At 36.5% G+C, this 27,312-nt stretch overlaps 1 protein-coding gene across 1 annotated transcript; it reads right to left on the bottom strand.

Moving 5' to 3' along the window:
• Positions 1-377: 377 nt before the first annotated feature.
• LOC139864485 (G-type lectin S-receptor-like serine/threonine-protein kinase RKS1) lies at positions 378-11,700 on the bottom strand. Its single transcript, XM_071853071.1, has 7 exons — positions 10,407-11,700; positions 2,203-2,322; positions 1,853-2,049; positions 1,511-1,721; positions 1,185-1,422; positions 957-1,104; positions 378-698 (listed from the first exon to the last, which is right to left on the bottom strand). The coding sequence occupies exons 1-7, from the start codon at positions 11,698-11,700 to the stop codon at positions 378-380; spliced, it is 2,529 nt and encodes an 842-aa protein (XP_071709172.1).
• Between the last annotated feature and the right edge of the window lie 15,612 nt (positions 11,701-27,312).

Below are 27,312 nucleotides of genomic sequence, written 5' to 3'. Positions count from 1 at the left end.
CCCAACACGGCGTCAAATTTTGATGCGTTAGTCAGAAAAGTGACGGAAAAAAGGTGTGTCAATTTTTTTTTCAAGCAATCAGATTTCGCCACATATTTTTATATATTATTAATTAATATATTTTATACCCAACTACCAATAATATTTTAGTACATCACCTACACAAAATTTAACACTTCGCTTTATAAAACTTTACTTCTTGGCCTTGTCACATCACCAAAAAGTACATCACTTGTCTTTGACGTCAGAGTCACGGTTAAAAACAGTCTAATGAACGCTGTTATATATTTAACATCTCAAACATAAATTGCAATGCTTTACATCCTACAAACACTATCTATAAACTCTACAAGTGTCCGTTCCAATAAATATTGAATTTATCGAGCATGAAGAATGGTTATGCTCCCATCATAGACAGATCCAACTCCACCGCTAGCTGATGCTGACGTCGAGTCTGTGCCATAATTCGATTGTCTAAAAATGAACGCTGGTTGATTAGGAGTAGGAAGTTTAGTTTCACGATTACTCAACATATACGCTACTTCTGTCATCGTTGGTCGATCATTAGCCGATTCTTGAACACACAATATCCCAACATGAATACATAACATTATTTCACCAGCATCAAACGAGCTAGATCCCAATAACGTTGTATCGACAACACTCAATGCTTTTTCTTGTTTCCACAACTCCCAAACCTACAAAATATTTGTCATCAGATAATCTTTTATTGGAGGATATAATAATTCAACTGTTCCATAATAATTGTCTACTTTATTATTCAACAATAATAATAACGGTAAAACAGACACTTGCTAAATATATCTAAAATTCTTTTGAGGCAGTTATTTAGGGACAGATTGAGTCAAACAAAAACCAAATATGCTTAAATTTGGTTACTTACATGTCCGATTGAGTCAAACAAAAACCAAATATGCATAAAGTTGGTTACTTACATGTCCGATCAAGTTAACCGAGTTCTCTTTATAGTAACTACTGTTTTTTCTTCCGCTGATAATCTCCAAAACTAGAATACCGAAGCTAAAAACATCAGATTTTACTGAGAAAAGGCCTTCCATTGCGTACTCGGGAGACATATAGCCACTGCAATCATAGTGCATCTTTGTTAACTAAATGAGGAAAAATATAAAGATATTATTTTAAAGTTGAGTACAAGACAATACTATGTTCCAACAACTCGACGTGTTTTAGCTTGATCTTGCTCCCCTCCGAATATTTTTGCCATCCCGAAATCAGAAATTTTAGGGTTTAGATCCGCATCTAACAAAACATTGCTTGCTTTTAAATCCCTGTGGATGATCCTGAGCCTAGAATCTTGATGAAGATATAGCAATCCACGAATGATTCCTCGAATGATTTGGAATCGTTTATTCCATTCTAAAAGTGACCCCTTTTCTTGATCTACGACAACATTCCATTTACAAATTCAAAAATTACATAACTTAAATATGGTAATAAACTATGAGAAGTTGTAGGTTGGAAAACAAACCGAATATGAAAGAATCCAACCCTTTGTTTGGCAAGTATTCGTAGATTAACATCTTTTCGTCTCTATGAAAACAATATCCCAAAAGACGTACAAGATTCCTGTGTTGAAGTTTCGCTATTAGTGTCACTTCGTTTTCAAATTCTTGCATCCCTTGACCCGAACTTTGTGATAATCTTTTGACAGCAACTTCTTGCCCATTTTGTAATGTACCCTGAAAACAGTAAACAGTGAAACCGGAAATGCATAAGGTTTTTTCTATTCAGTTTAACGTATCCTGAACAAATGTCCGTGAAGTCATGATCATAAGTTATGATCAATTCATAAGCAAGATTCAATTTGTACCTTATAAACAGAGCCAAAACCACCTTCTCCAACCTTGTTTGAAAGAGAAAAATTATCAGTTGCTGCAACAATTTTGCTCAAATCAAACACATGTAAATCGACATTGTCGCCCATATCCTTCTCCACGTATGATGATCCTTCTGATGATTTTATGTTTTTAAAAAACCTGACTCCAAGGTCGCGTGCTCTTCTGTTGGCTGTGGAAAGAAACTAAGCATTAGATCAACAAGTGTGTACAATATAACATTTCAAACCAATCAAATATGTTCTGATTAATATATAGTTTTGTTTCATTTCAAGCAATATATTATCAGAAAGAATGAAAGATCAATAAAGTTACACATATATACCTCGTTTCTTCTTTATGTAACAACAACCCAAAATACAAAAGAGTAACCCTGCAATGATTAATGGCAATCCCACCAACAGGAATTTACTAGATCTCTTTGGCTTCTTTGATGAGTACTTGGCTGCATAAGATGTTGGTGTCAGATAAAAGAAATTGTGTTCCAAGTTATTTTTTTATAAATGCATGTTAATAATTAATACTGTACAACCTTGTATTAGATATTTTTTATACATATACAAGGAAATATATTGTTCCATGCCTCCATCCATGCTAATTTTTGTGTCTCAAAAATATTCGATTACAAAAAATAACTAAAAAACTAAAAACGCCGTATTTAAATATGCACAAAAACATTATGACAAAATGAAACACATTTTTTAGAAATTTTGTAACACCGTACCATTTTTTCAAAATAAAAATGCAAAAAACCCCTATGTTTGAAACACGTAACACGTAAGTGTTGACTTGGTCACGATCGGGAAATGCAAGTTGCAACTAGCATTTCTCGGTCATGATCGGAATATGCACATCGCGACCAACAATTTTTCCGTCATGATCGGTAAATGCAAGTCGCGACTAGTGATTTCTAGGTCATGATATGCTCTCGCAACACGTAACCCGATCAATGCGTATTATGCGTTACGTGTTACGGTACCCGATCATGAGCTGATCCTCGCCGGGAAAATGCAATTCGTGATAAGAAATTTTTTGATCATGGCCTGATAGTGACCGGTAAATGTAACTCACAATCGGTAATTTCATCATCATGACTAAGGGATCGTGAAATGCAAGTCGTGACCAATAATTTCTAGGTCAAGACATGGTATGACTAGAAAATATAATCAAGAATATTGATCTCTATGTTATTATATGACTCGATCATAGACCAAAAATAAAAAAAACTGTAAGCCGCGACTAATGATTTCTAGGTCATGACCCTAATATAAGAGTCGTGAAAACAAAATTATCTATTATATATACGTTTTAAATAAGATTTTTCGAAATTTCCCCGTCAAAAAACTGCATATTGCATTTTCCAGTCACGACTAGGTTATGACCGGGTTATGCAGTATGCAATGGTCACGACTTTCAATTTCAAGTCTTTTATAAATCGCTATTTGCGAAATATATATTTTTTGGTCATCATTGGTCGCAACTTGGTTTTTCTAGTCCGGTTCTATTCATGAACGAGAAATTGCTGGCCATGACTTGCATTTTCCGGTCATGACTGAAATATTTTGCACGCGACTTGCATTTTCTGGTCACGACCACGTCTGATCGGGTGACGCAACACGCAAAGTGTAATGGTGTGTTGCATGACCAGCGAGGCATGACATCGAATCACTAGTTGCAACATGCAATTTTAGGTCATGAACAAGAAATCTTTGATCGAGACTTGAAGTTTTCTACCATGACCTAGTCATGATCGAGAAATTGTTAGTCGCGACTTTCATTTCTCGATTATGACCAGGTCATGACTAGAGCACGCAACCTGGCCATTATGTGTTGTGAACTTGTGATCATAGAGGGTATTTCATATTTTTTTTAAAAATTACATTTTATTTTTAAACTTCTAAAAAGTGCACTTTCATTGATTTCTAAAAAATAGTAAAAAACGAGCCCAAGCCCTATTTTGGCTGGTTAAACTTGGGCTTACAATGACCACAGGATAGACTAACAAGTCACAAACAACTATCTTTGTCAATGGAGACATTTTGCTTAGAAATATCAAAGGAGACCTATCACAATAAATATGAGATAATATTTCTATATTTATCTTTAATAAATTTAATATTATTATTATATGCAATCAATCAATCTATCAACATATGATTGATATATGAAAAATTTTATTTCAAAGAAAGAAAAAGGAAATTTAGTGTAATTTTTCTTCATGTATTTCGTTCCAAATTTAAAGATCTCAATTCTTTTATCTCTCTCCCTCTTTATTTCATTTCTTTTATTTCTTTACCACTCGTGAAAGAGAGTGTAAGATTGTTTTTTTTTTTTTTTTGGGGTAAGATTTGTGAAAGTATTCGAAGAGTAGATTTAGGTATGCATTTTGGATGGTTAGAGATATTATTTGAAAACGAAAACGGATATACTGGTTAGGCTGTAGCTCTGAGCTAAAAATCTGTACTTTTTCCAAGTAGAAGACAATCACTTTACCTAATTCGCCTTAAAAATATATATATGTTATAATTCAGTAGGCTTATAACTACCTTTAGTGGTTTGATTCTTGATGTTATAATTCAGTAGGCTTATAACTACCTTTAGTGGTTTGATTCTTGATGTTATAATTCAGTAGGCTTATAACTACCTTTAGTGATTTGATTCTTGATTTAGAATACTAATAATGAAGTGTAAGAACAAAGATGATAATGGAGAGAAAGAAAGAAACACTTTGTAAGTGTGAGAAATGGTGCAAGTTTAATGCTTGCATTCATGAGTATTTATAGCCTAAAATCTCAATATAAAAATACATACTTTGTGTACCAAAATTGACTATATGTATACACCAAAATTGACTATCCATATCTATATTATTATTATTATTATAACACTCCCCCTTGGATAGTAATTTTATTTTGTTGAAGATCAACTATAAATTACTGCCTCGTTAAAAACCTTGCTAAAGAAAACCCAGTGGGAAAAAACTTTAGCTAAGGGAAAAAGAGTGCAGCATGGAGTTGACTCCCCCTCAAGTAGACATCGCTTCAGCTGTTACATCTTTTGAACATGTCTCATGCCAATGTTATGAACGTGTGTTCTGAAAATAGCAGTTGGAAGTGCTTTCGTGAAAAGATCAGCAGAGTTTTTGCTAGATTGCACATATCTCATTTCAATCTGGTTGTCCTTAATGAGATTTTGAGTGTATGAGAAGAATCTAGGTGGTATGTGTTTTGTTCGGTCACTTTTGATATACCCTTCTTTCATCTGTACTATGCAAGCTGCATTATCTTCATAGATAGTTGTTGGACTTTTATCGCGTTCTAGTCCACAAGAATCAGTAATGAGTTGTGTCATTGATCTCAACCAAAAACATTCTCGAGTAGCTTCATGTAATGCAATCACTTCGGCATGATTTGACGATGTAGCGACAAGTGTTTGTTTTTGAGAACGCCATGATATTGCAGTACCTCCATTTAGGAATACATATCCAGTTTGAGATTTAGCTTTATGTGGATCAGATAAATAACCTGCATCTGCATAACCAACCAAATCTTGTTTTGATTCGTTAGAATAAAATAATCCTAAATCAGTAGTTCCTCGAAGGTATCGAAATATGTGTTTGATCCCATTCCAGTGTCTTTTGGTAGGAGCAGAGCTGAACCTTGCCAACAAATTAACTGCAAAAGAAATGTCAGGTCTTGTACAATTTGTAAGATACATAAGAGCTCCAATTGCACTAAGATATGGTACTTCTGGTCCAAGAATGTCTTCTTGATCTTCACATGGACGAAATGGATCAGCTTCAACATTGAGTGATCTAACAACCATAGGAGTACTTAATGGTTTTGCCTTGTCCATATTGAAACGTTTCAAAATCTTTTCAGTATATGTTGTTTGATGTACAAGTAAACCATTAGGCATATGCTCAATTTGTAAACCAAGACAATACTTGGTTTTTCCGAGATCTTTCATTTCAAATTCTTTCTTTAGAAGTTGAATGGCTTCATGGATCTCTTTATTTGTACCTATGATGTTAAGATCATCAACATAAACAGCTATGATCACATATCCGGATGTTGTTTTCTTAATGAAAACACAAGGGCAAGTAAGATTATTTGTATACCCTTTGCTTATCAAGTAATCACTTAATCGGTTATACCACATACGTCCCGATTGTTTTAACCCATATAAAGATCTTTGTAATTTAATCGAATACATTTCTTTGGGTTTTGCATTTGATGCTTCTGGTACCTTAAATCCTTCAGGTATCTTCATATATATATCACTATCAAGTGATCCATATAGATAAGCAGTCACAACATCCATGAGATGCATTTCTAAATTTTTAGAAACTGCCAGACTGATTAAGTACCTAAAAGTAATTGCATCCATAACAGGAGAATAAGTTTCTTCATAATCAATTCCCGGTCTTTGAGAAAAACCTTGAGCTACAAGTCTAGCTTTATACCTTGTAACTTCATTTTTCTCATTTCTTTTTCGGACAAAAATCCATCTGTATCCTACAGGTTTCACATCTTTAGGAGTGAGAATGATGGATCCGAAAACTTTTCTTTTATTGAGTGATTCTAATTCAGCTCGTATTGCTTCTTTCCATTGAGCCCAATCATGTCTATTTTGACATTCAACCATAGATGTTGGTTCTGGATCATCATCATTATTCATGATGTCATATGCAACATTAAATGAAAATTTCTCATCAAGATTTTTCATTTCATTTCGGTTCCATAATATTTTTGAATATGCATAATTGATTGCAATTTCTGTATTGACATCATCAATCTCCTCTGCAGTAGGAGTACTGATTTGTGGTTCTTCTTGAACACTTTCTTTTACTTCATTATCAGCTGATTTTCTTTTTCGAGGATTTTTATCCTTTGAACCGATTGGTCTTCCACGTTTCTGACGTGGCAAAGATTCATGAGTGACGTTATTGCCAGCTTTTGGAATTTCAATTCGAGCTGGAGTATTTACTGCTGGTATATATGATTTTGTCACCGTTTTTGTATCTGTAAATGCATCAGGCAATTGATTTGCAAGTTCTTGTATATGCATTATCTTTTGAACTTCTGTCTCGCATTCTTTTGTGCGAGGATCAAGATACTTTAATTGAGGTTCACACCATGAAACATCATTTTCTTTATTTTTCATTTCTCCCCCTAATCTAGGGAACAATGTTTCATTAAAATGACAATCAGCAAAACGTGCTGTAAAAACGTCACCTGTCATAGGTTCAATATACCTTAATATTGAAGATGTTTCATATCCAACATATATTCCCAACCTCCTTTGAGGACCCATTTTTGTACGTTGTGGTGTCGCAATTGGAACATACACTGCACAACCAAATGTTCTAAGATGGGAAATATTTGGCTCTTGACCAAAAGCAAGTTGTAGGGGGGAATATTTATGACTTGCACTTGGTATGATGCGAATCAATGCAGCAGCATGTAAAATTGCATGACCCCATATAGATACAGGGAGTTTTGTTCTCATTATCAATGGTCTAGCGATTAATTGTAAACGTTTAATCAATGACTCGGCTAAACCATTTTGTGTATGCACATGAGCAACAGAATGTTCAACAACAATTCCTATAGACATGCAATAGTCATTAAATGCTTGAGATGTAAATTCACCAGCATTATCAAGTCTCACCCTTTTAATGGTGTAATCAGGAAAATGAGCTCTCAATTTAATAATTTGGGCAAGAAATTTTGCAAATGCCACATTACGGCTTGATAACAGACAAACATGAGACCATCTGCTAGATGCGTCTATTAGAACCATGAAATATCTAAATGGTCCACATGGTGGATGAATTGGTCCACATATATCACCTTGAATTCTTTCAAGAAACATTGGTGATTCTTTCTCAACCTTAAGTGGTGAGGGTCTAGTTATCAATTTTCCAAGAGAGCAAGATGTACATGGAACCATTGTATCATGATGGATTTTTCTATCCTTTAGTGGATGTCCATGAGTACATTCAATAATCCTTTTCATCATTGTTGATCCTGGATGGCCTAATCTGTTATGCCATAAACTGAATACACCAGGATCAATATATTTTTCGTTAACTACCATATGTATTTCTGGTATATTTATATGTGTATAATGTAATCCAGAACTAAGTCTTGGCAGTTTTTCAACCACATGACTCTTGTCAGTGATACTTAAATATTTCTCATTTTCTGTTGTCACTGACTGATAATCATACCCGTTAAGGTATATGTCGGAGAAACTCAATAAATTTCTGCTTGACTTGGGAGAAAATAAGGCATCATTTATTAAAAATTTTGTACCATTTGGTAGTATGAAATTTGCCTTTCCTATCCCTTTTATCAAGTTAGCAGGTCCTGATATTGTATGTATAGTTCCTTCCGTTGGTTTTAGATCAATAAAATATTTCTCGGATTTAAGTATAGTGTGTGTAGTTCCACTGTCTGCTATACAGAGATCTCCACCACTTGATTGATGTTGTATTCCAGCAAAATTCATATTGAACTTCATATATAAGAAATAAATAGTGAGTACATTAATATTACACAATATTTTAAACGCAAATAGATAGTACTGAAACATTTAGCAAACATAATGACAAAGACAGACGATATTAAATCGTTTATTTTTCAAAAGACACACAACTTAATCATTCAAGAAATCTTCATATAAATCAGATGGTTTCTCAGTGACTGTTGGATCAATATTATCCACAAAATTTACTTCCTTTTCTTTACCTTTCAGCGAATCCTGATACATCTTAACAAGATGTTTAGATGTTCGGCAAGTATTAGCCCAGTGGCCCATTCTACCACATCTGTAGCAAGATTCTTCAGAATTTTTAGAAGAATTTTCTTCAACATCTTGTTTAATGGGCTTGTTTTGTGGTTGATATTTATATTTTCGTGGATTACTATTTCTTTGACCACCACGGCCACGACCACGACCACGTCCACGCCCATTACCATTACCATAAGGATGGTTTCTACCATAGTTATGGCTTTTGGCATGATGATGGTGATGGTTATTATAACCACGACCTTGCCCGCGTCCTTGTCCCTGTTTATAATTATTTGCAGTATTTGCTTCAGGGATTGCAAGTGTACCAGTAGGACGGGATTGCTGATTTTTCATTAATAGCTCATCATTTTGCTCTGCAACTAAGAGATATGAATTAAGTTCAGGATATGTTTTGAACTTTAGCATTCTCAAATTTCTTTGCACTGTGATGTTTGCAGCATTCATTGTGAAGAAAGTTTTCTCCATCATGTCTGCATCACTAATTTCATGTCCACAGAATTTAAGTTGTGAACATGTATTATACAGAGCTGAGCTGTATTCATTTACTTTCTTAAAGTCTTGGAACCTTAATGTTCTCCATTGTTCCATTGCAGCTGGAAGTAAAATTTCTCTTTGATTATTGAATCTGCTTTTGAGACCTTCCCATAAAACATGGGGATCTTCTACAGTCACATAATTATTTTGTAAGCATTCATCAATATGTTGATGAATAAAGCAACATGCCGTAGCTTGTTCTTTTTCAGAACAAGTGTTGTTTTCATTTATGGTTTCAAGAATGCCCATTGATTTAAGATGCATTTTTACTTTTATAACCCATGGCATGTAGTTGTTTCCAGTTGATTCTAAAGGAGTAAATTTAAGCTTTTCCAGATTCGACATTTTCTATTATCAAAAATTAAAACAAACATCATGATAAATTAGAGTCAATTTATATTCATAAGTATATAAACATTAAACATAAATTTAATATAACATAAATGATAAGTAGGTGACAGTGTCGACCATGTGTAAGCAATCATAAATAAATGTTATATAACAAAAATATAAATATTAGTAAACATAAATGAAAATTTGGCGACAGTGTCGACCATATATTTTTTCAGGTGGTATAACCGACCTATATCATTCTGGTGGTATAACCGACCATATATCATTTTGGTGGTATAACCGACCATATATCATTTTGGTGGTATAACCGACCATATATCATTTTGGTGGCAGAGCCAACCATATTTAGTATTAAGATTATCGTGCTGATAACGTGTTATAATTCAGTAGGCTTATAACTACCTTTAGTGGTTTGATTCTTGATGTTATAATTCAGTAGGCTTATAACTACCTTTAGTGGTTTGATTCTTGATGTTATAATTCAGTAGGCTTATAACTACCTTTAGTGATTTGATTCTTGATTTAGAATACTAATAATGAAGTGTAAGAACAAAGATGATAATGGAGAGAAAGAAAGAAACACTTTGTAAGTGTGAGAAATGGTGCAAGTTTAATGCTTGCATTCATGAGTATTTATAGCCTAAAATCTCAATATAAAAATACATACTTTGTGTACCAAAATTGACTATATGTATACACCAAAATTGACTATCCATTACTATATTATTATTATTATTATAACAATATACAATATGTTCAACTGCAAACTATTACTATTTATAATTATTATTGAGACATTAAACAAGAGAAGTAAAGGTGTACCTAATTCAGCTGCATCCACCCTAACATATAAAGACTGGCCCCCATCTGAAAATGTTCTACTATCACTCATATTGTCATACCAAGCAATACAACCACTACCTCCTTTACTAATATCAGCCAATGCATACCCCAAGCACGTGCAATTCATACGGCACATCTCTTCACACGCTTTCAACCCCAAACTCATGTTCACACGTGCAGTTGAAGTATCAGGCACCTTCACACGTGCCAACTCCACGAACCCATCTCCCGCCTTACACATCTCAGTCCCGTCCTTTATTTTACACCCCCTGGTTCCGTCCCTCAGGTACCAGTCTTGTGGTGCCTGAGGCTCATAACCAGGGAAACAATCACACTCAAAAGTAGTACCGGATTTGTACAAATCACAAATCCCAAAAGAACCGCAATGGTTATAACCGTCACATTGGTCTTTTGGGGCGGACCAAAACGCGATCCACTTATTATTTCCTTCGTGCCAAGTTGACCGCTCTACAATTCCAGATTCGTTAATAACGAATCTGGATTCAATCGACGTGTTATATAAAAGATACGTCGCATAATTTTCATCATTGTTGTTTACATAACTCGCGTTAAAGATGTAACTTTGCGTCATTTCAGGTACACCGCTCCACCCGTGACCCGTCCATGATCCAGTACGCCAAATTCGGGTCGTCCCTTTAAACAAAAACAACTGAGTTGATCCAACAAATTCCATTTTATATGAATAATCACCAACACCAGGGTCCGTACTAGATTTCCAAGATGTGATCATCCGATTTAAACCGGTTTTTTTATTTAAACCGAGTTTTAAACCAGGAAGAAAAGTATTTGAAGGATAATCAAAACTTTGCCATATAAAATTTTGATTGTTATTGTGATTAAACAAAACTAAGTTCCCTGAATCCAACAACTGAGCCGAAAAACTATCGTTCGATACACTGGAAACGTTGGTGGACCAAACTACAAAGCTGTTGTCGTTTTCATGTATGACGAGGTTTCCTGTTTTGTCGACAGATAGAGTACCGGTTGAGTTAGAGATCGGACGGTTTCTATTGGCTACCCAAACTACAGTTTGTTCTGAAACTTTGTTATACCAAATACCAACATATCTGTTGCTTGAATTTCGGGGACTAAAGAATCCAAGTGCAAAACTTTCACCAATAGAGACCAAAACATCACCATCTTTAACGGGTCGAGTCAGAGTGATGGTGTCGGTTGAAGTAGTAGACTTCAAATACAGATATATGAACAAAAGTACTAGTATGGTTTTTTCTTTGTGAACAGGTTTTTTCATCTTCAGATATTTTTTGTATTTTTCAAGGTGCTGATTTTTTGGGCTAAACACATATAGAAGGGATATAAATATGAATGAAAAAATTACATGGTTAGTCCATATAGTTTACTTCAAATTACGTAGGTAGTCTCTTTACTTTGTTTTTGACATGGTTGGTCATTGTGATTTACACAAACAATGTGGGTGGTCCTTGTCACTCACGGACTCCAACTAAATCCGTTAAGTCATTTTCTCTTCCACCCACCTTCTCTCTTTCACGTATTTTCTCCTTCCTCATTTATCTTCTTCATCCTATTTTTTTTTTTAACAACAAAATTTTATTAATAAACCACCCTCTAGCAAGCAGCTAGAGAGGAGAAAACCAAACAATTACATGGACTTTATAAGCCAATCGTTCCAAGCTATATTACATTTTTCTCTACTAGACAACCACGAAAAAGAAATACTACAAATATAATCAAATAAATAAGCTTTCTTCATGTCTTCGTCGGGGAATACAACACTATTTCGGAATCTCCAACTACTCCATAAGAGGGCTGCCACTATCGAATAAATCTTGTTCTTCGTAGCTTCGGATGCACTCCACTCATCGAACCAATCTAAAAACTCTAGCCAATTCGTGAATACCGGTAGCTGACTTTTAATCCAAACTCTGCACTTACGCCAAATATCCCTTGCAAGCTCGCACCCAAACAATACATGTTGTATTGATTCTGAATCCATACTACAAACAGGACACTCGACGTCCACAATGTCTATGCCCATTCTTGCAAGATTCTCACAAGTCGGTAATCTATCTAAAGCCACACGCCATAAAAACACGTTGACCTTCCTGGGAATACATTTTACCCACCTTGTAGGCGTTTTATTAGTAGGTAAAAATATGTCTTCCAAATACAACCTAGTCCCGCAAACCGTATAATGCAACTCGTCATCTAGTACCCATTGTCATGAGTCCTTGTCACTTGTTATAGTCACTGATCCCACGACATCAAGTAACTCTCGAAGAACCGAAGTGTTTCTAGCACCAATTTGACGTTTCCAAGACCATCTCCATCCGTCAATACCACATCTTCCTCCTAAACAACAATTTTCGTCCGAATCTAAGTTAAAAAATCTCCCAAACTTAGCACGTAAAGGCTATCGCCTAACCAATTATCGTTCCAAAAACTGATACTCCGTCCATCTCCTATCTTTCTATCTTTGCTCGAAGGACATTGTTAGGTAGTATATACCTTTGTTTTTTATTTTGAAGAATGAGTTAACGATGTTGTACCAAATACCTTTATAACAAATGTTTGTACCATCCATACCCACATTCTTACCGTATAATGCCGACAATACCAAGACCCAAGTAGCATTAGGATTCGTCAAGAATCTCCAAATCCATTTGAATAAAAGTCCATAGTTAAAGGATAGTAGACTACCCACATCCAATCCACCTTTATCACATGACGCCAATACTTGATTCCAATTGACCCAATGCATCTTTTTATTATGTTCGGAACTTCCCCAAAAACATCCGGCCCGTAAATTTTCCAATTTATCTAAAACCGTTCCGGGACATATAAATAAAGAAAAATAATACACACCAACGCTTCCTAACACCGCCTTTAATAGAGTTAACCTACCTCCAATCGATAATAGGTGTGACAGCGCTAATTTTTTTTTTTTTTTATATACGTGGCGGAAGCATTAATTTTAAACAAACCGTTTCAATAACATAAACATATTTAATTACATATCCCAAAGTATTTGACAGCTGACATTAAACTAATACATCTGGTGTCATGTGACATAATAACAAAATCAGTTTTAACGGAAAAGACACATCCGAGTTTTTTCATAGTCAAACATAACATCTTCATGCCCGTCTTCTCCCCAAAATGCGACACTTAAAAAAAAAAACTAACAACATGCAGGGAGGAGATGGAGGGGAATTAGCACGAAGCTAAGTGAGTACGACTAACTACTGGCGATAGCATACAGAAGTGTTATACTACTCATGTCACATTGTCTAACACACAATCATCACCCAGTAGTGCAGTCTAAAGAGACTCCGGCGGTTCGGCCAAACCATTAACCACCAGTTGATCGGGCTGGGGTTTACCGGAAGTTCCTCCTACATACCGTGCTGCATAAATCATCCACACGCGACGAACGCGTCATTCAAACATATACCACACGGATGCAAATAGGCTACCACATGAGGAACCCAACCCGCAGGTTGATCTCTCCTATCGAATTAGGCTGCCACAAGATAGGGACGCACTGGGTTCCAGCAGACAAGCATCAACCAACATGCAGTCATCACAAGGTACTAACTAATCACATTAATAAGTATATCTAACAAGCATGGCAATCATAATATAACATGCTACTATATACTATATTCTCCAGTTAGTCCCACTCACCGATTACCAGCAAACGAGAAGGTATTCAACTATCTAATCACTGAACCTTCTCTTTCTCCTTTTCTCCTGAGAAAAACATATACACAAGTTAGTTTCTGTCCGTTAACCCCAAATAACACAATATATAAATTTTTGTCAGAAAAAGTGTCCGCTAAAAATTTTTGCTTATGCACTTTCAAAATTTACATCATGAACACCAAAATACAAACGGGCAGCATAACGGCTAAAAATCAGCACTTGGTACAATATTTCACTGCCAAAGACACTCGGTCGATCGTCAGAGACTATCAGCCGATCGTCACTACCCCATCGATCGAGGGACTACACTAGCGGTCGATCGTTAAAATTTCAACCGTTGGTCGAAGGACTCACACCATCGGTCGAGGGTCTAGTCCATCGGCCGATCGTCAGACACCATCGGCCGAGGGTAGTTCATCTGTTGCAGCAGCTGCCAAAGTGACGGGTTTCTTACCAAACTCACCAATTCTCGACCTAGAGCTCGTTTTTAACCTCAAAACTTACCAAATCTGATACACTGATCATTTTAAAACATAAACCCACAAGGTTTTGACACAAACAACACTAAATCAACCCATTTTGACCCAAAATACACTTTTATGAAAACTAACACAAAATTCTTAATTTCTCAAAGATTAAATCACGAAATGATACAAACCTTACCTTAAAAGAATCAGTAAATCGTAGAGAACACAAAGATATGAACGATTTGAGCTCTAAAATAAGAATTAAGGATTAGGGTTTGGTGTAGGTGAAGAACGAGGTGTTTAGTGTGTGTTTGTGGAAAAGTCTGGAAAGTGAGGAGAGAAGCAGCACTATAGTTATTTAATTGGGTTTAATTCCCACACTGTGCATCACACGGGTATTTATCAGTTATCTGATATCTTTCGTATGACATTTGGTAACCCAAACGAAGTCCAAATTAAATAAACAAACCTGTTCTGTGACCCTTATCACAAACTGGTCCTAACCACAACATTATTTAATAGTAAATATTAAATAAAAATAAAAAACATATAATAACACAATATCAACTTAAGGGCACTTTAGTAACCTTACAGCTAGGCCCGATCGAGGATGTTACAAATCTACTCCCCTTAAGAAGATTCCGTCATCAGAATCTGGTCTAGGTCAAACAACTGGGAATAGCGCGCCCTCATTAACTCCTCGGTTTCCCATGTCATGTTAGAACCTAAACTGTGCCGCCATTCCACTAACACCATAGGAATCTGTTTCTTTCTTAACTTGGTGACTTTCTTGTCTACTATTCGGATTGGCTCCTCTACTAACTTCTTACTTAAATCCACTTTCAAATCCTTCAGCGAAAGAATCAAACTTTCGTCGTCTACTTTACACTTCCTTAAATAACATACATTGAACATGTTGTGAATTCCTGCTAACTCTGAAGGAAGATCTAAAATTACAGTCTGATCATTCAAGATTTCTTTGATTGGAAATGGCCCAATAAATCTCGGTGCTAGTTTACCACGTTTACCAAATCTGATAACCCCTTTCCATGGCGAAACTTTCAAATATACACGCTCACCTACATTAAATATCACTGAACGTCTGCGCGGATTAGCGTACATCTTTTGTCGGTCTCTGGCTGCTTTTAACTTCTCACGTGCACTTTCGACCTTTTCTGCGGTTATCTGAACAATTTCGGGACCTGCAAATTGTTTCTCACCTGCTTCTAACCAACACGTAGGAGTTCTGCACTTGCGACCATACAACATTTCATACGGTGGCATTCCAATACTCGAATGATATGAATTATTGTAAGCAAACTCTATCAATGGGAGATGTGAATCCCAAGAACCACCATATTCTAAGACACACGCTCTCAACATATCTTCTAACATCTGAATCGTTCGTTCACTCTGACCGTCTGTTTGTGAATGATAAGTTGTACTTAGATTCACACGTGTACCCAGATTCTGTTGTAAACTGTTCCAAAAGTTCGATACAAACCTAGTATCTCTGTCGGAAACTATAGACAACGGTACACCATGTCGACTAACGATTTCTTTCAAGTACAACTCTGCCAAATCACTCAATGAAGCTGTTTCACGAGTAGCTAAAAAGTGAGCACTCTTTGTTAAACGATTCACTATCACCCAGATCATGTCGTGACCTTTCTGGGTTCGGGGTAACTTGGTTACAAAATCCATCGTTATATGATCCCATTTCCACTGAGGAATTTCTAACTGTCGTAAAGACCCATACGGCTTCTGATGTTCTGGTTTAACTTGCGCACATATATGACACTTTTCGACGAAACTTGCAACATCTGTCTTCATTGTCGGCCACTAATACAACGTTTTCAAATCTCTATACATCTTAGTACTACCTGGATGTACTGTCAATCTAGATTTATGCGCTTCAGTAAGGATTAAATCCCTCAAATCTCCAAGCTAAGGCACCCAAATTCGGTCTTTATAGGTCTTTAATCCTCTGAAATCATTGCATAGGTCAAATTTTCTTTTGGTCATTTGCTCAGTCTTTAGGTTTTCATCATTCAATGCTACTAACTGAACGGTTTTTAATCGATCGATCAAGTCTGAAACTATCTCAATTCTCATAAATCTGACATTTTCGACCGTTTTCTTGCGACTAAGAGCATCTGCGACCACATTTGCTTTACCCGGATGGTACTTAATCTCACAATCATAGTCTTTAATCAATTCTAAACATCGACGTTGACGCATATTTAATTCTTTCTACAAAAAAACGTACTGAAGACTCTTATGATCTGTATAGATTTCACAATGTGTACCATACAAATAATGTCTCCAAAGCTTCAAAGCAAACACAACTGCAGTTAACTCTAAATCATGAGTAGGGTAATTTCGTTCATGATTTTTCAACTGTCGTAAAGCATACGCTATAACTTTATTTCTTTGCATCAAAACACAACCCAGACCTGCGCGTGGTGCATCGCAGTAAACCACAAAATCTTCTGTTCCCTCTGGTAAAGCTAAAACCGGCGCTTGACATAATAACTGTTTGAGAGTTTGAAAAGCCTTTTCTTGTTCATCAGTCCATCGAAAGGCTACATCTTTTCTGGTTAACTTATTCAATGGACCTGTTATTTTAGAAAAGTCTTTGATAAACCGGCGGTAATAACCTGCTAAACCCAGAAAACTCTTGATTTCTGTCGGCGTTTTCGGTGAATTCCAATTCATTACGGCCTCTATCTTAGACTGATCCACTTTAATACCCTTTCACTAATCACATGACCCAAAAACTGTACTTCCCGTAACCAAAATTCACACTTGGAGAACTTAGCATACAACTATTCCTGTTTCAGAAGCTCTAACACCAACCTCAGATGCGTAGCATGGTCTTTCTCGGTTTTCAAATATATCAAGATATCATCTATGAAGACAATCACAAACTTGTCGAGATACTGACGACACACTCTGTTCATTAGATCCATAAACACTGCCGGCGCATTTGTTAACCCAAATGGCATCACTAGAAATTCATAATGATCATATCTAGTTCTGAATGATGTTTTCGATATATCGTTCTCTGCAATACGTACCTGATGATACCCTGAACGTAAATCAATCTTTGAAAAGAAAGAATCACCCTGTAACTGATCAAATAAAACATCTATTCTCGGTATCAGATACTTATTCTTTATTGTTCTCTTATTTAAGTCACGATAATCTATACACATACGAAGCGACCCGTCTTTCTTTTTCACAAACAAAACAGGAGCACCCTACGGTGAAGAACTTGGTCGGATAAACCCCTTATCTAACAGTTCCTGAATCTGAGACATCATCTCTTGGATTTCTGACGGAGCTAATCTGTAAGGAGCTTTTGCAACTGGCGTAGCGCCTGGAACCAAATCAATTTTATACTCTATTTCACATACTGGAGGTAACCCCGGTAAATCATCTGGAAACACTTCTGGAAATTCTAACACCACGGGAATATCAGTCACCTGCTTCTTTTCTTTCTTAACATCAATCACATAAGCTAAGAACGAATCACACCCCTTCAATATCGCCTTCTAAGCTTTCATTAGGGAAACCATAGGGAAGTTAAATCCACTGCCCTCTCCCTTAGCTATCACTCGGGATCTGTCGGCCAAACGGAAGAAATTATCTTCTTATCACACTTAATATTAGCCCTATTAGCTCTTAACCAACTCATGCCTATGATTACATCAAAGCTAGGTATAGGCATCAACAAACAGGTTAAAGGGAAAGAATGACCGTCGATTTCGATGGTAATTCCAGACACAGATGATGTTCATGGAACCATTTTACCATCAGCTACTTCTATTCCCAAGGGTGCATCTAACATTCTAACAGGAAACTTCAACTTATCACAGAAGCCTAATGACATAAAAGATCAATTCGCTCTAGAATCAAATAACACACGAGCTGGCAAGGAATTAACCAAGAACATACTGGTAATGACGTCATCGGTAGCGGTTGCAGTGTCTACTGTCATCTGAAATGCCCTTACCTCTACTGTTGGAGGATTCTTTCTCTTCTGCCCGGTAGTAGAAGCAGAAGATCCCCCAGAAGTAACCGACCTCGCTCCTGACCCTGCCCCAGAACCGGCTCTTGGCGCAGATGGATAATCCGCTGATCTATGACCTCCCTGATGGCAACTCCAACAAACATTTGACTTAAAAGAACAAGCTGTTGCTTCATGACCTTTCACTCCACATTTCAAACATCTTCGGGTCATTGGAGAACACAGACCAGCATGAGTCGACTTACAAACATTACACCAATTAGGCTGACTGGAACCCGATCCGCTTATACCAGACTTACTCTTCTGTTTAAACCCACCTGACTTCTTACCACGAAATCCTAATTGCTTACTGGATTGCTGACCAGACTGACCACCTGTTTGACCTTCTGGTTTTCCCCCAAAAGATCCACCTTTTGAACTTTCTCTTTTCGCTGCCATCACATCACCTTCAGTAACCTTGGCCATATCATGAGCCTGCACCAAAGTTGTTGCAAATCTCGCAACAGTTCTATACTCCGGCTTAATCACCCGCATGAAATGTTGAATTTTATCCTTCTTAGTCGGTAACCACTGTTGGACAAACCTTAGCTTCGATGTAAAATCTCTGAATACCTCATCAATTGTCATACTTTCTGTCATTCTCTTATTCAAAAACTCCGTTTTCAACCTTTCCATTTCATATTCAGAACAGTACTGCTCACAAACTTTAGCAGCAAACTGTTCCCAGGTAATCTGACTGATTTGTTCCTTGGGTAAATATGCAGTAATAGAATCCCACCATTCCATTGCGTCACCTTTCAAAAGTCTACTAGCAAACAACACTTTAAACTCAAGTTCAGAGAAACATGCTTCTAATGCTCGCTCCACTTCTCTTAACCAGTTGAGGGTTATCGTAGGGTTTGTGTGACCATGATATTCTGGAGGTTTGCAATCAAGAAACTGTTTATAGGTACACTTCTTTTTCGTCTCGGGAACTTGAAATAGGTACATCATTTGGTTTGGAAATGCCTGGTTAAACGGGAATGACATTTGAAGGTTTTGATAAGTGGTTTGAGGAAACTGTGACTGAGAACTGCCACCGGCTTGGGTATAAAAGTTAGGAGGAAATGTTGTGTTCAATGCAGTGGTATTAGGGTTCCATTGCGCTCGTTCTTGTTCTAATTCTTTGATTTTCTCCTGAGCTTCTAATAATCGGCATTGAAGGTTTATTACTTCTTGAGAGGTTTCTTCCTCTGATGACACGTGTCCATCTTCATCAGGGGCTCGAAAGGTTCCAGTTCCAGGGGCGGTAGGGCCAGTAGCGTTAGCTTCGTTATCTGCCATTATTGCACTACCACAACACTCACACCAAAGCTTAGTATAAACTCGGTTAGTACTAACAACTAACACATAACATGTCCTAATACTCACTTAACCCATCCCCAGCATATTATGATTGACATGACTCTACTAAGTTTGGGAACATGACATTTAGATCACAATGCACATGCTACCAAACTAAGCTCTGATACCAACTTGTGACACCGCTAAATTTTTTTTTTATATACGTGGCGGAATCATTAATTTTAAACAAACCATTTCAATAACATAAACATATTTAATTACATATCCCAAAGTATTTGTCAGCTGGCATTAAACTAATACATCTGGTGTCACATGACATAATAACAAAATCAGTTTTAACGGAAAAGACACATCAGAGTTTCTTCATAGTCAAACATAACATCTTCATGCCCGTCTTCTCCCCAAAATGCGACACTTAAAAAAAAACTAACAACCTGCAGGGAGGAGATGGAGGGGAATTAGCACGAAGCTAAGTGAGTACGACTAACTACAGGCGATATCATACAGAAATGTTATACTACTCATGTCACATAGTCTAACACACAATCATCACCCAGTAGTGCAGTCTAAAGAGACTCCGGCGGTTCGGCCAAACCATTAACCACCAGTTGATCAGGCTGGGGTTTACTGAAAGTTCCTCCTACATACCGTGCTGCATAAATCATCCACACGCGACGAACGCATCATTCAAACATATACCACACGGATGCAAATAGGCTACCACATGAGGAACCCAACCCGCAGGTTGATCTCTCCTATCGAATTAGGCTACCACAATATAGGGACGTACTGGGTTCCAACAGACAAGCATCAACCAACATGCAGTGATCACAAGGTACTAACTAATCACATTAATAAGTATATCTAACAAGCATGGCAATCATAATATAATATGCTACTATATACTATATTCTCCAGTTAGTCCCACTCACCGATTACCAGCAAACGAGAAGGTATTCAACTATCTAATCACTGAACCTTCTCTTTCTCCTTTTCTCCCGAGAAAAACATATACACAAGTTAGTTTCTGTCCGTTAACCCCAAATAACACAATATATAAATTTTTGTCAGAAAAAGTGTCCGCTAAAATTTTTTTGCTTATGCACTTTCAAAATTTACATCCTGAACACCAAAATACAAACGTTCAGCATAACGGCTAAAAATCAGCACTTGGTACAATATTTCACTGCCAAAGACACTCGGTCGATCGTCAGAGACTATCGGCCGATCGTCACTACCCCATCGGTCGAGGGACTACACTAGCGGTCGATCGTTAAAATTTCAACAGTTGGTCGAAGGACTCACACCATCGGTCGAGGGTCTAGTCCATCGGCCGATCGTCAGACACCATCGGTCGAGGGTCAATGACCATTGGCCGAGGGTAGTTCATCTTTTGCAGCATCTGCCAAAGTGACGGGTTTCTCACCAAAGTCACCAATTCTCGACCTAGAGCTCGTTTTTAACCTCAAAACTTACCAAATCTGATACACTGATCATTTTACAAGGTTTTGACACAAACAACACTAAATCAACCCATTTTGACCCAAAATACACTTTTAAGAAAACTAACACAAAATTCTTAATTTCTCAAAGATTAAATCACGAAATGATACAAACCTTACCTTAAAAGAATCAGTAAATCGTAGAGAACACAAAGATATGAACGATTTGAGCTCTAAAACAAGAATTAAGGATTAGGGTTTGGTGTAGGTGAAGAACGAGGTGTTTAGTGTGTGTTTGTGGAAAAGTCTGGAAAGTGAGGAGAGAAGCAACACTATAGTTATTTAATTGGGTTTAATTTCCACACTGTGCATCACACGGGTATTTATCAGTTATCTGATATCTTTCGTATGGCATTTGGCAACCCAAACGAAGTCCAAATTAAATAAACAAACCTGTTCTGTGACCCTTGTCACAAACTGGTCCTAACCACAACATTATTTAATAGTAAATATTAAATAAAAATAAAAACATATAATAACACAACATCAACTTAAGGGCACTTTAGTAACCTTACAGCTAGGCCCGATCGAGGATGTTACAAATCTACCCCCTTAAGAAGATTTCGTCATCGGAATCTGGTCTAGGTCAAACAACTGGGGATAGCGCGCCCTCATTAACTCCTCGGTTTCCCATGTCATGTTAGAACCTAAACTGTGCCGCCATTCCACTAACACCATAGGAATCTGTTTCTTTCTTAACTTGGTGACTTTCTTGTCTACTATTCGGATTGGCTCCTCTACTAACTTCTTACTTAAATCCACTTTCAAATCCTTCAGCGAAAGAATCAAACTTTCGTCGTCTACTTTACACTTCCTTAAATAACACACATTGAATGTGTTGTGAATTCCTGCTAACTCTGAAGGAAGATCTAAAATTACAGTCTGATCATTCAAGATTTCTTTGATTGGAAATGGCCCAATAAATTTCGGTGCTAGTTTACCACGTTTACCAAATCTGATCACCCCTTTCCATGGCGAAACTTTCAAATATACACGCTCACCTACATTAAATATCACTGAACGTATGCGCGGATCAGCGTACATATTTTGTCGGTCTCTGGCTGCTTTTAACTTCTCACGTGCAATTTCGACCTTTTCTGCAGTTATCTGAACAATTTCGGGACCTGCGAATTGTTTCTCACCTGCTTCTAACCAACACGTAGGAGTTCTGCACTTGCGACCATACAACATTTCATACGGTGGCATTCCAATACTCGAATGATATGAATTATTGTAAGCAAACTCTATCAATGGGAGATGTGAATCCCAAGAACCACCATATTCTAAGACACACGCTCTCAACATATCTTCTAACGTCTGAATCGTTCGTTCACTCTGACTGTCTATTTGTGGATGATAAGCTATACTTAGATTCACACGTGTACCCAGATTCTGTTGTAAACTGTTCCAAAAGTTCGATACAAACCTAGTATCTCTGTCGAAAACTATAGACAACGGTACACCATGTCGACTAACGATTTCTTTCAAGTACAACTCTGCCAAATCACTCAATGAAGCTGTTTCACGAGTAGCTAAAAAGTGAGTACTCTTTGTTAAACGATTCACTATCACCCAGATCATGTCGTGACCTTTCTGGGTTCGGGGTAACTTGGTTACAAAATCCATCGTTATATGATCCCATTTCCACTGAGGAATTTCTAACTGTCGTAAAGACCCATACGGCTTCTGATGTTCCGCTTTAACTTGCGCACATATATGACACTTTTCGACGAAACTTGCAACATCTGTCTTCATTGTCGGCCACCAATACAACGTTTTCAAATCTCTATACATCTTAGTACTACCTGGATGTACTGTCAATCTAGATTTATGCGCTTCAGTAAGGATTAAATCCCTCAAATCTCCAAGCTTAGGCACCCAAATTCGGTCTTTATAGGTCTTTAATCCTCTGGAATCATTGCATAGGTCAAATTTTCTTTTGGTCATTTGCTCAGTCTTTAGGTTTTCATCATTCAATGCTACTAACTGAACGGTTTTTAATCGATCGATCAAGTCTGAAACTATCTCAATTCTCATAAATCTGACATTTTCGACTGTTTTCTTGCGACTAAGAGCATCTGTGACCACATTTGCTTTACCCGGATGGTAGTTAATCTCACAATCATAGTCTTTAATCAATTCTAAACATCGACGTTGACGCATATTTAATTCTTTCTACGAAAAAACGTACTGAAGACTCTTATGATCTGTATAGATTTCACAATGTGTACCATACAAATAATGTCTCCAAAGCTTCAAAGCAAACATAACTGCAGTTAACTCTAAATCATGAGTAGGGTGATTTCGTTCATGATTTTTCAACTGTCGTAAAGCATACGCTATAACTTTATTTCTTTGCATCAAAACACAACCCAGACCTGCGCGTGGCGCATCGCAGTAAACCACAAAATCTTCTGTTCCCTCTGGTAAAGCTAAAACCGGCGCTTGACATAACAACTGTTTGAGAGTTTGAAAAGCCTTTTCTTGTTCATCACTCCATCGAAAGGCTACATCTTTTCTGGTTAACTTATTCAATGGACCTGCTATTTTAGAAAAGTCTTTGATAAACCGGCGGTAATAACCTGCTAAACCCAGAAAACTCTTTATTTCTGTCGGCGTTTTCGGTGAATTCCAATTCATTACGGCCTCTATCTTAGACTGATCCACTTTAATACCCTGTTCACAAATCACATGACTCAAAAACTGTACTTCCCGCCACTAAAATTCACACTTGGAGAACTTAGCATACAACTGTTCCTGTTTCAGAATCAACTTTGAATAACATAAGGCATTTCTTCTTCAACTTATACCAACTGAATAATTCACTTACAATCATCGGTCCATCAAGTATTTGCCTACCTATGATGAATGTCGATTGCTCCTTTGAAATAACTTTATCAATAACAAGAGCCAACCGATTAGCTAAAATTTTCAAAATAATCATGTATTGAACCCCAATTAACGATATTGGTCTATAATCTTTTATACAAGTCGGATTAGAAACCTTAGATATTAACGTGATGTATGCCGAAGAAGCACATTTCGGGATCAAATTATAATAACAAGAGTTCTTAATCGACTCAATCAAATCAGGTTTCAAAACATCCCAAAAAAATTTAATGAACAAAAAGGTAAACCCGTCCGGCCCTGGAGACTTATCGTTACCACAATCCCAAACCGCAGTTCGAATTTCGTCCTCCGAAATATCAGCCTGAATTACGTCATTATCATTGGCCGACAGACGTGTTTCCACAACAAAGTTTGGCGTCGAACCCACCATATCAATTCTAGCAAATTTAAAGCAATAGAACTCTTTGAATGCATTCTTAATTATATTTGGATCCATCACCCAAGCACCATTTAACGAAAGACCATGAATAGTTTGTTTACTCCTCCGATGCTTAAGCATTCCATGAAAATATTTCGTACTTTCGTCACCTTCAATATTCCATTTAATCTTGGACTTTTGAACCGCATCTTTATCCTCCAACTTCTGTATCTCAATGACTTCATTCAATAGGTCCAACCTTTCTTTTCGATCAGTATCAGAAACCACGTTTGAGTCTATTTTTTGCTCTATTACTCTTACTTTTCCTAGGATCTTTTTTACACGTGACTGCATCTCAATCCTTTTCACATTTACCCATTGTCTCAAATGACCTTTAATATACTTTAATTTATCATTAAAGGCAAACACTTCCTGGTATTATTGTGATTCCACGTGAGATTTGATAAATTCATCAAAACCGTCTATATTAAGCCACGAATGAAAAAATTTAAATGGTAACGGTCCGAAATCCAATTTATCATTGTGAAAAAAATTGGAGAATGATCCGAATAACCCAGGGTAAAGGCCACCAATTTATGATCCACACTATTGTCAAACGCATTTGTGAAAACCAATATCTGATCAATCCTACTCATCTTTGACGCCGTTTTATTCATCCTTGTAAACCGCCTACCGCATAACAGTATCTCATCCAACCCGGCATTACTAATAAAAGAATTAAATACCCTTGCTTCCTCTCTATTAAAAGCGGACCCAAAACGTTCATCTTCATTACGAACTTCATTCATATCGCCAAAAATAATGTATTCCCCAGTATTGTTGTTAATGAAGGAAAGTAATCTCTCTTATAATCTTTCTTTTGCATTCGAATTATGAGGCCCATACACATTAACCATGAAATAGTCAACATCCAAAAAACCCATTTACCTTTAACAATTAAAATGTCCCGTTCATATTGATTATTAACATTCCATATTAATTGATTTCGTTACGAGGTTTTGACCTCTATATGAGACGTTTTTCAAAGACTGCATTCATTTTTAACACAACCATAACCTTTATTTTATCAATAAAGGTTTTAAAAGTATTACGTAGATTATCAAATAATGATAATCTAAAATATACTGTTTACACATGACCATTACATAATGGTTTACAATAGAAATATATTACATGGACATATGTTTCTTGAATGCAGTTTTTACACAATATCATACAAACATGGACTCCAAATCTTGTCCTTATTTTAGTATGCAACAGCGGAAGCTCTTAGTATTCACCTGAGAATAAACATGCTTTAAACGTCAACAAAAATGTTGGTGAGTTATAGGTTTAACCTATATATATCAAATCGTAACAATAGACCACAAGATTTCATATTTCAATACACATCCCATACATAGAGATAAAAATCATTCATATGGTGAACACCTGGTAACCGACATTAACAAGATGCATATATAAGAATATCCCCATCATTCCGGGACACCCTTCGGATATGATATAAATTTCGAAGTACTAAAGCATCTGGTACTTTGGATGGAGTTTGTTAGGCCCAATAGATCTATCTTTAGGATTCGCGTCAATTAGGGTGTCTGTTCCCTAATTCTTAGATTACCAGACTTAATAAAAAGGGGCATATTCGATTTCGATAATTCAACCATAGAATGTAGTTTCACGTACTGGTGTCTATTTTGTAAATCATTTATAAAACCTGCATGTATTCTCATCCCAAAAATATTAGATTTTAAAAGTGGGACTATAACTCACTTTCACAGATATTTCCTTCCTCGGAAATAAGACTTGGCCACGGATCGATTCACGAACCTATACAAATATGTACATATATATCAAAGTATGATCAAAATATAATTACAACCATTTTTATTATGTTTTAAAGATTTGAGTGTATTAAGTCAGCTGTCCTCGTTAGTAACCTACAATTAATTGTCCACAGTTAGATGTACAGAAATAAATCGATATATATTATCTTGAATCAATCCACGACCCAGTGTATACACGTCTCAGGCTAGATCACAACTTAAAGTATATATATTTTTGGAATCAACCTCAACCCTGTATAGCTAACTCCAACATTACTGCATATAGAGTGTCTATGGTTGTTCCAAATAATATATATACATGAGTCGATATGATATATCAAAACATTTGCATACGTGTCTATGGTATCCCAAGATTACATAATATATTAGAATACATGTATAATACAATATAAGTTAGCTAGGATATGATTTGTATAGATTTGTTAAACATTTCCCTTAGCTAAAAAGATCAAAAATATCCAATCTTGTTTTACCCATAACTTCTTCATTTTTAATCCGTTTTGAGTGAATCAAATTGATATGGTTTCATATTGAACTCTATTTTATGAATCTAAATAGAAAATCTATAGGTTTATAGTCAAAAATATAAGTTACAAGTCGATTTTGTAAAGGTAGTCATTTCAGTCGAAAGAACGACATCTTGATGACCATTTTGAAAAACATACTTTCACTTTGAGTTTAACCGAGATTTTTGGATATAG

Source organism: Rutidosis leptorrhynchoides, chromosome 8 (genome assembly GCF_046630445.1).
Source record: "Rutidosis leptorrhynchoides isolate AG116_Rl617_1_P2 chromosome 8, CSIRO_AGI_Rlap_v1, whole genome shotgun sequence".
Lineage (NCBI taxonomy): Eukaryota > Viridiplantae > Streptophyta > Magnoliopsida > Asterales > Asteraceae > Rutidosis > Rutidosis leptorrhynchoides.
This window is presented reverse-complemented; position numbering and strand designations above follow the sequence as displayed.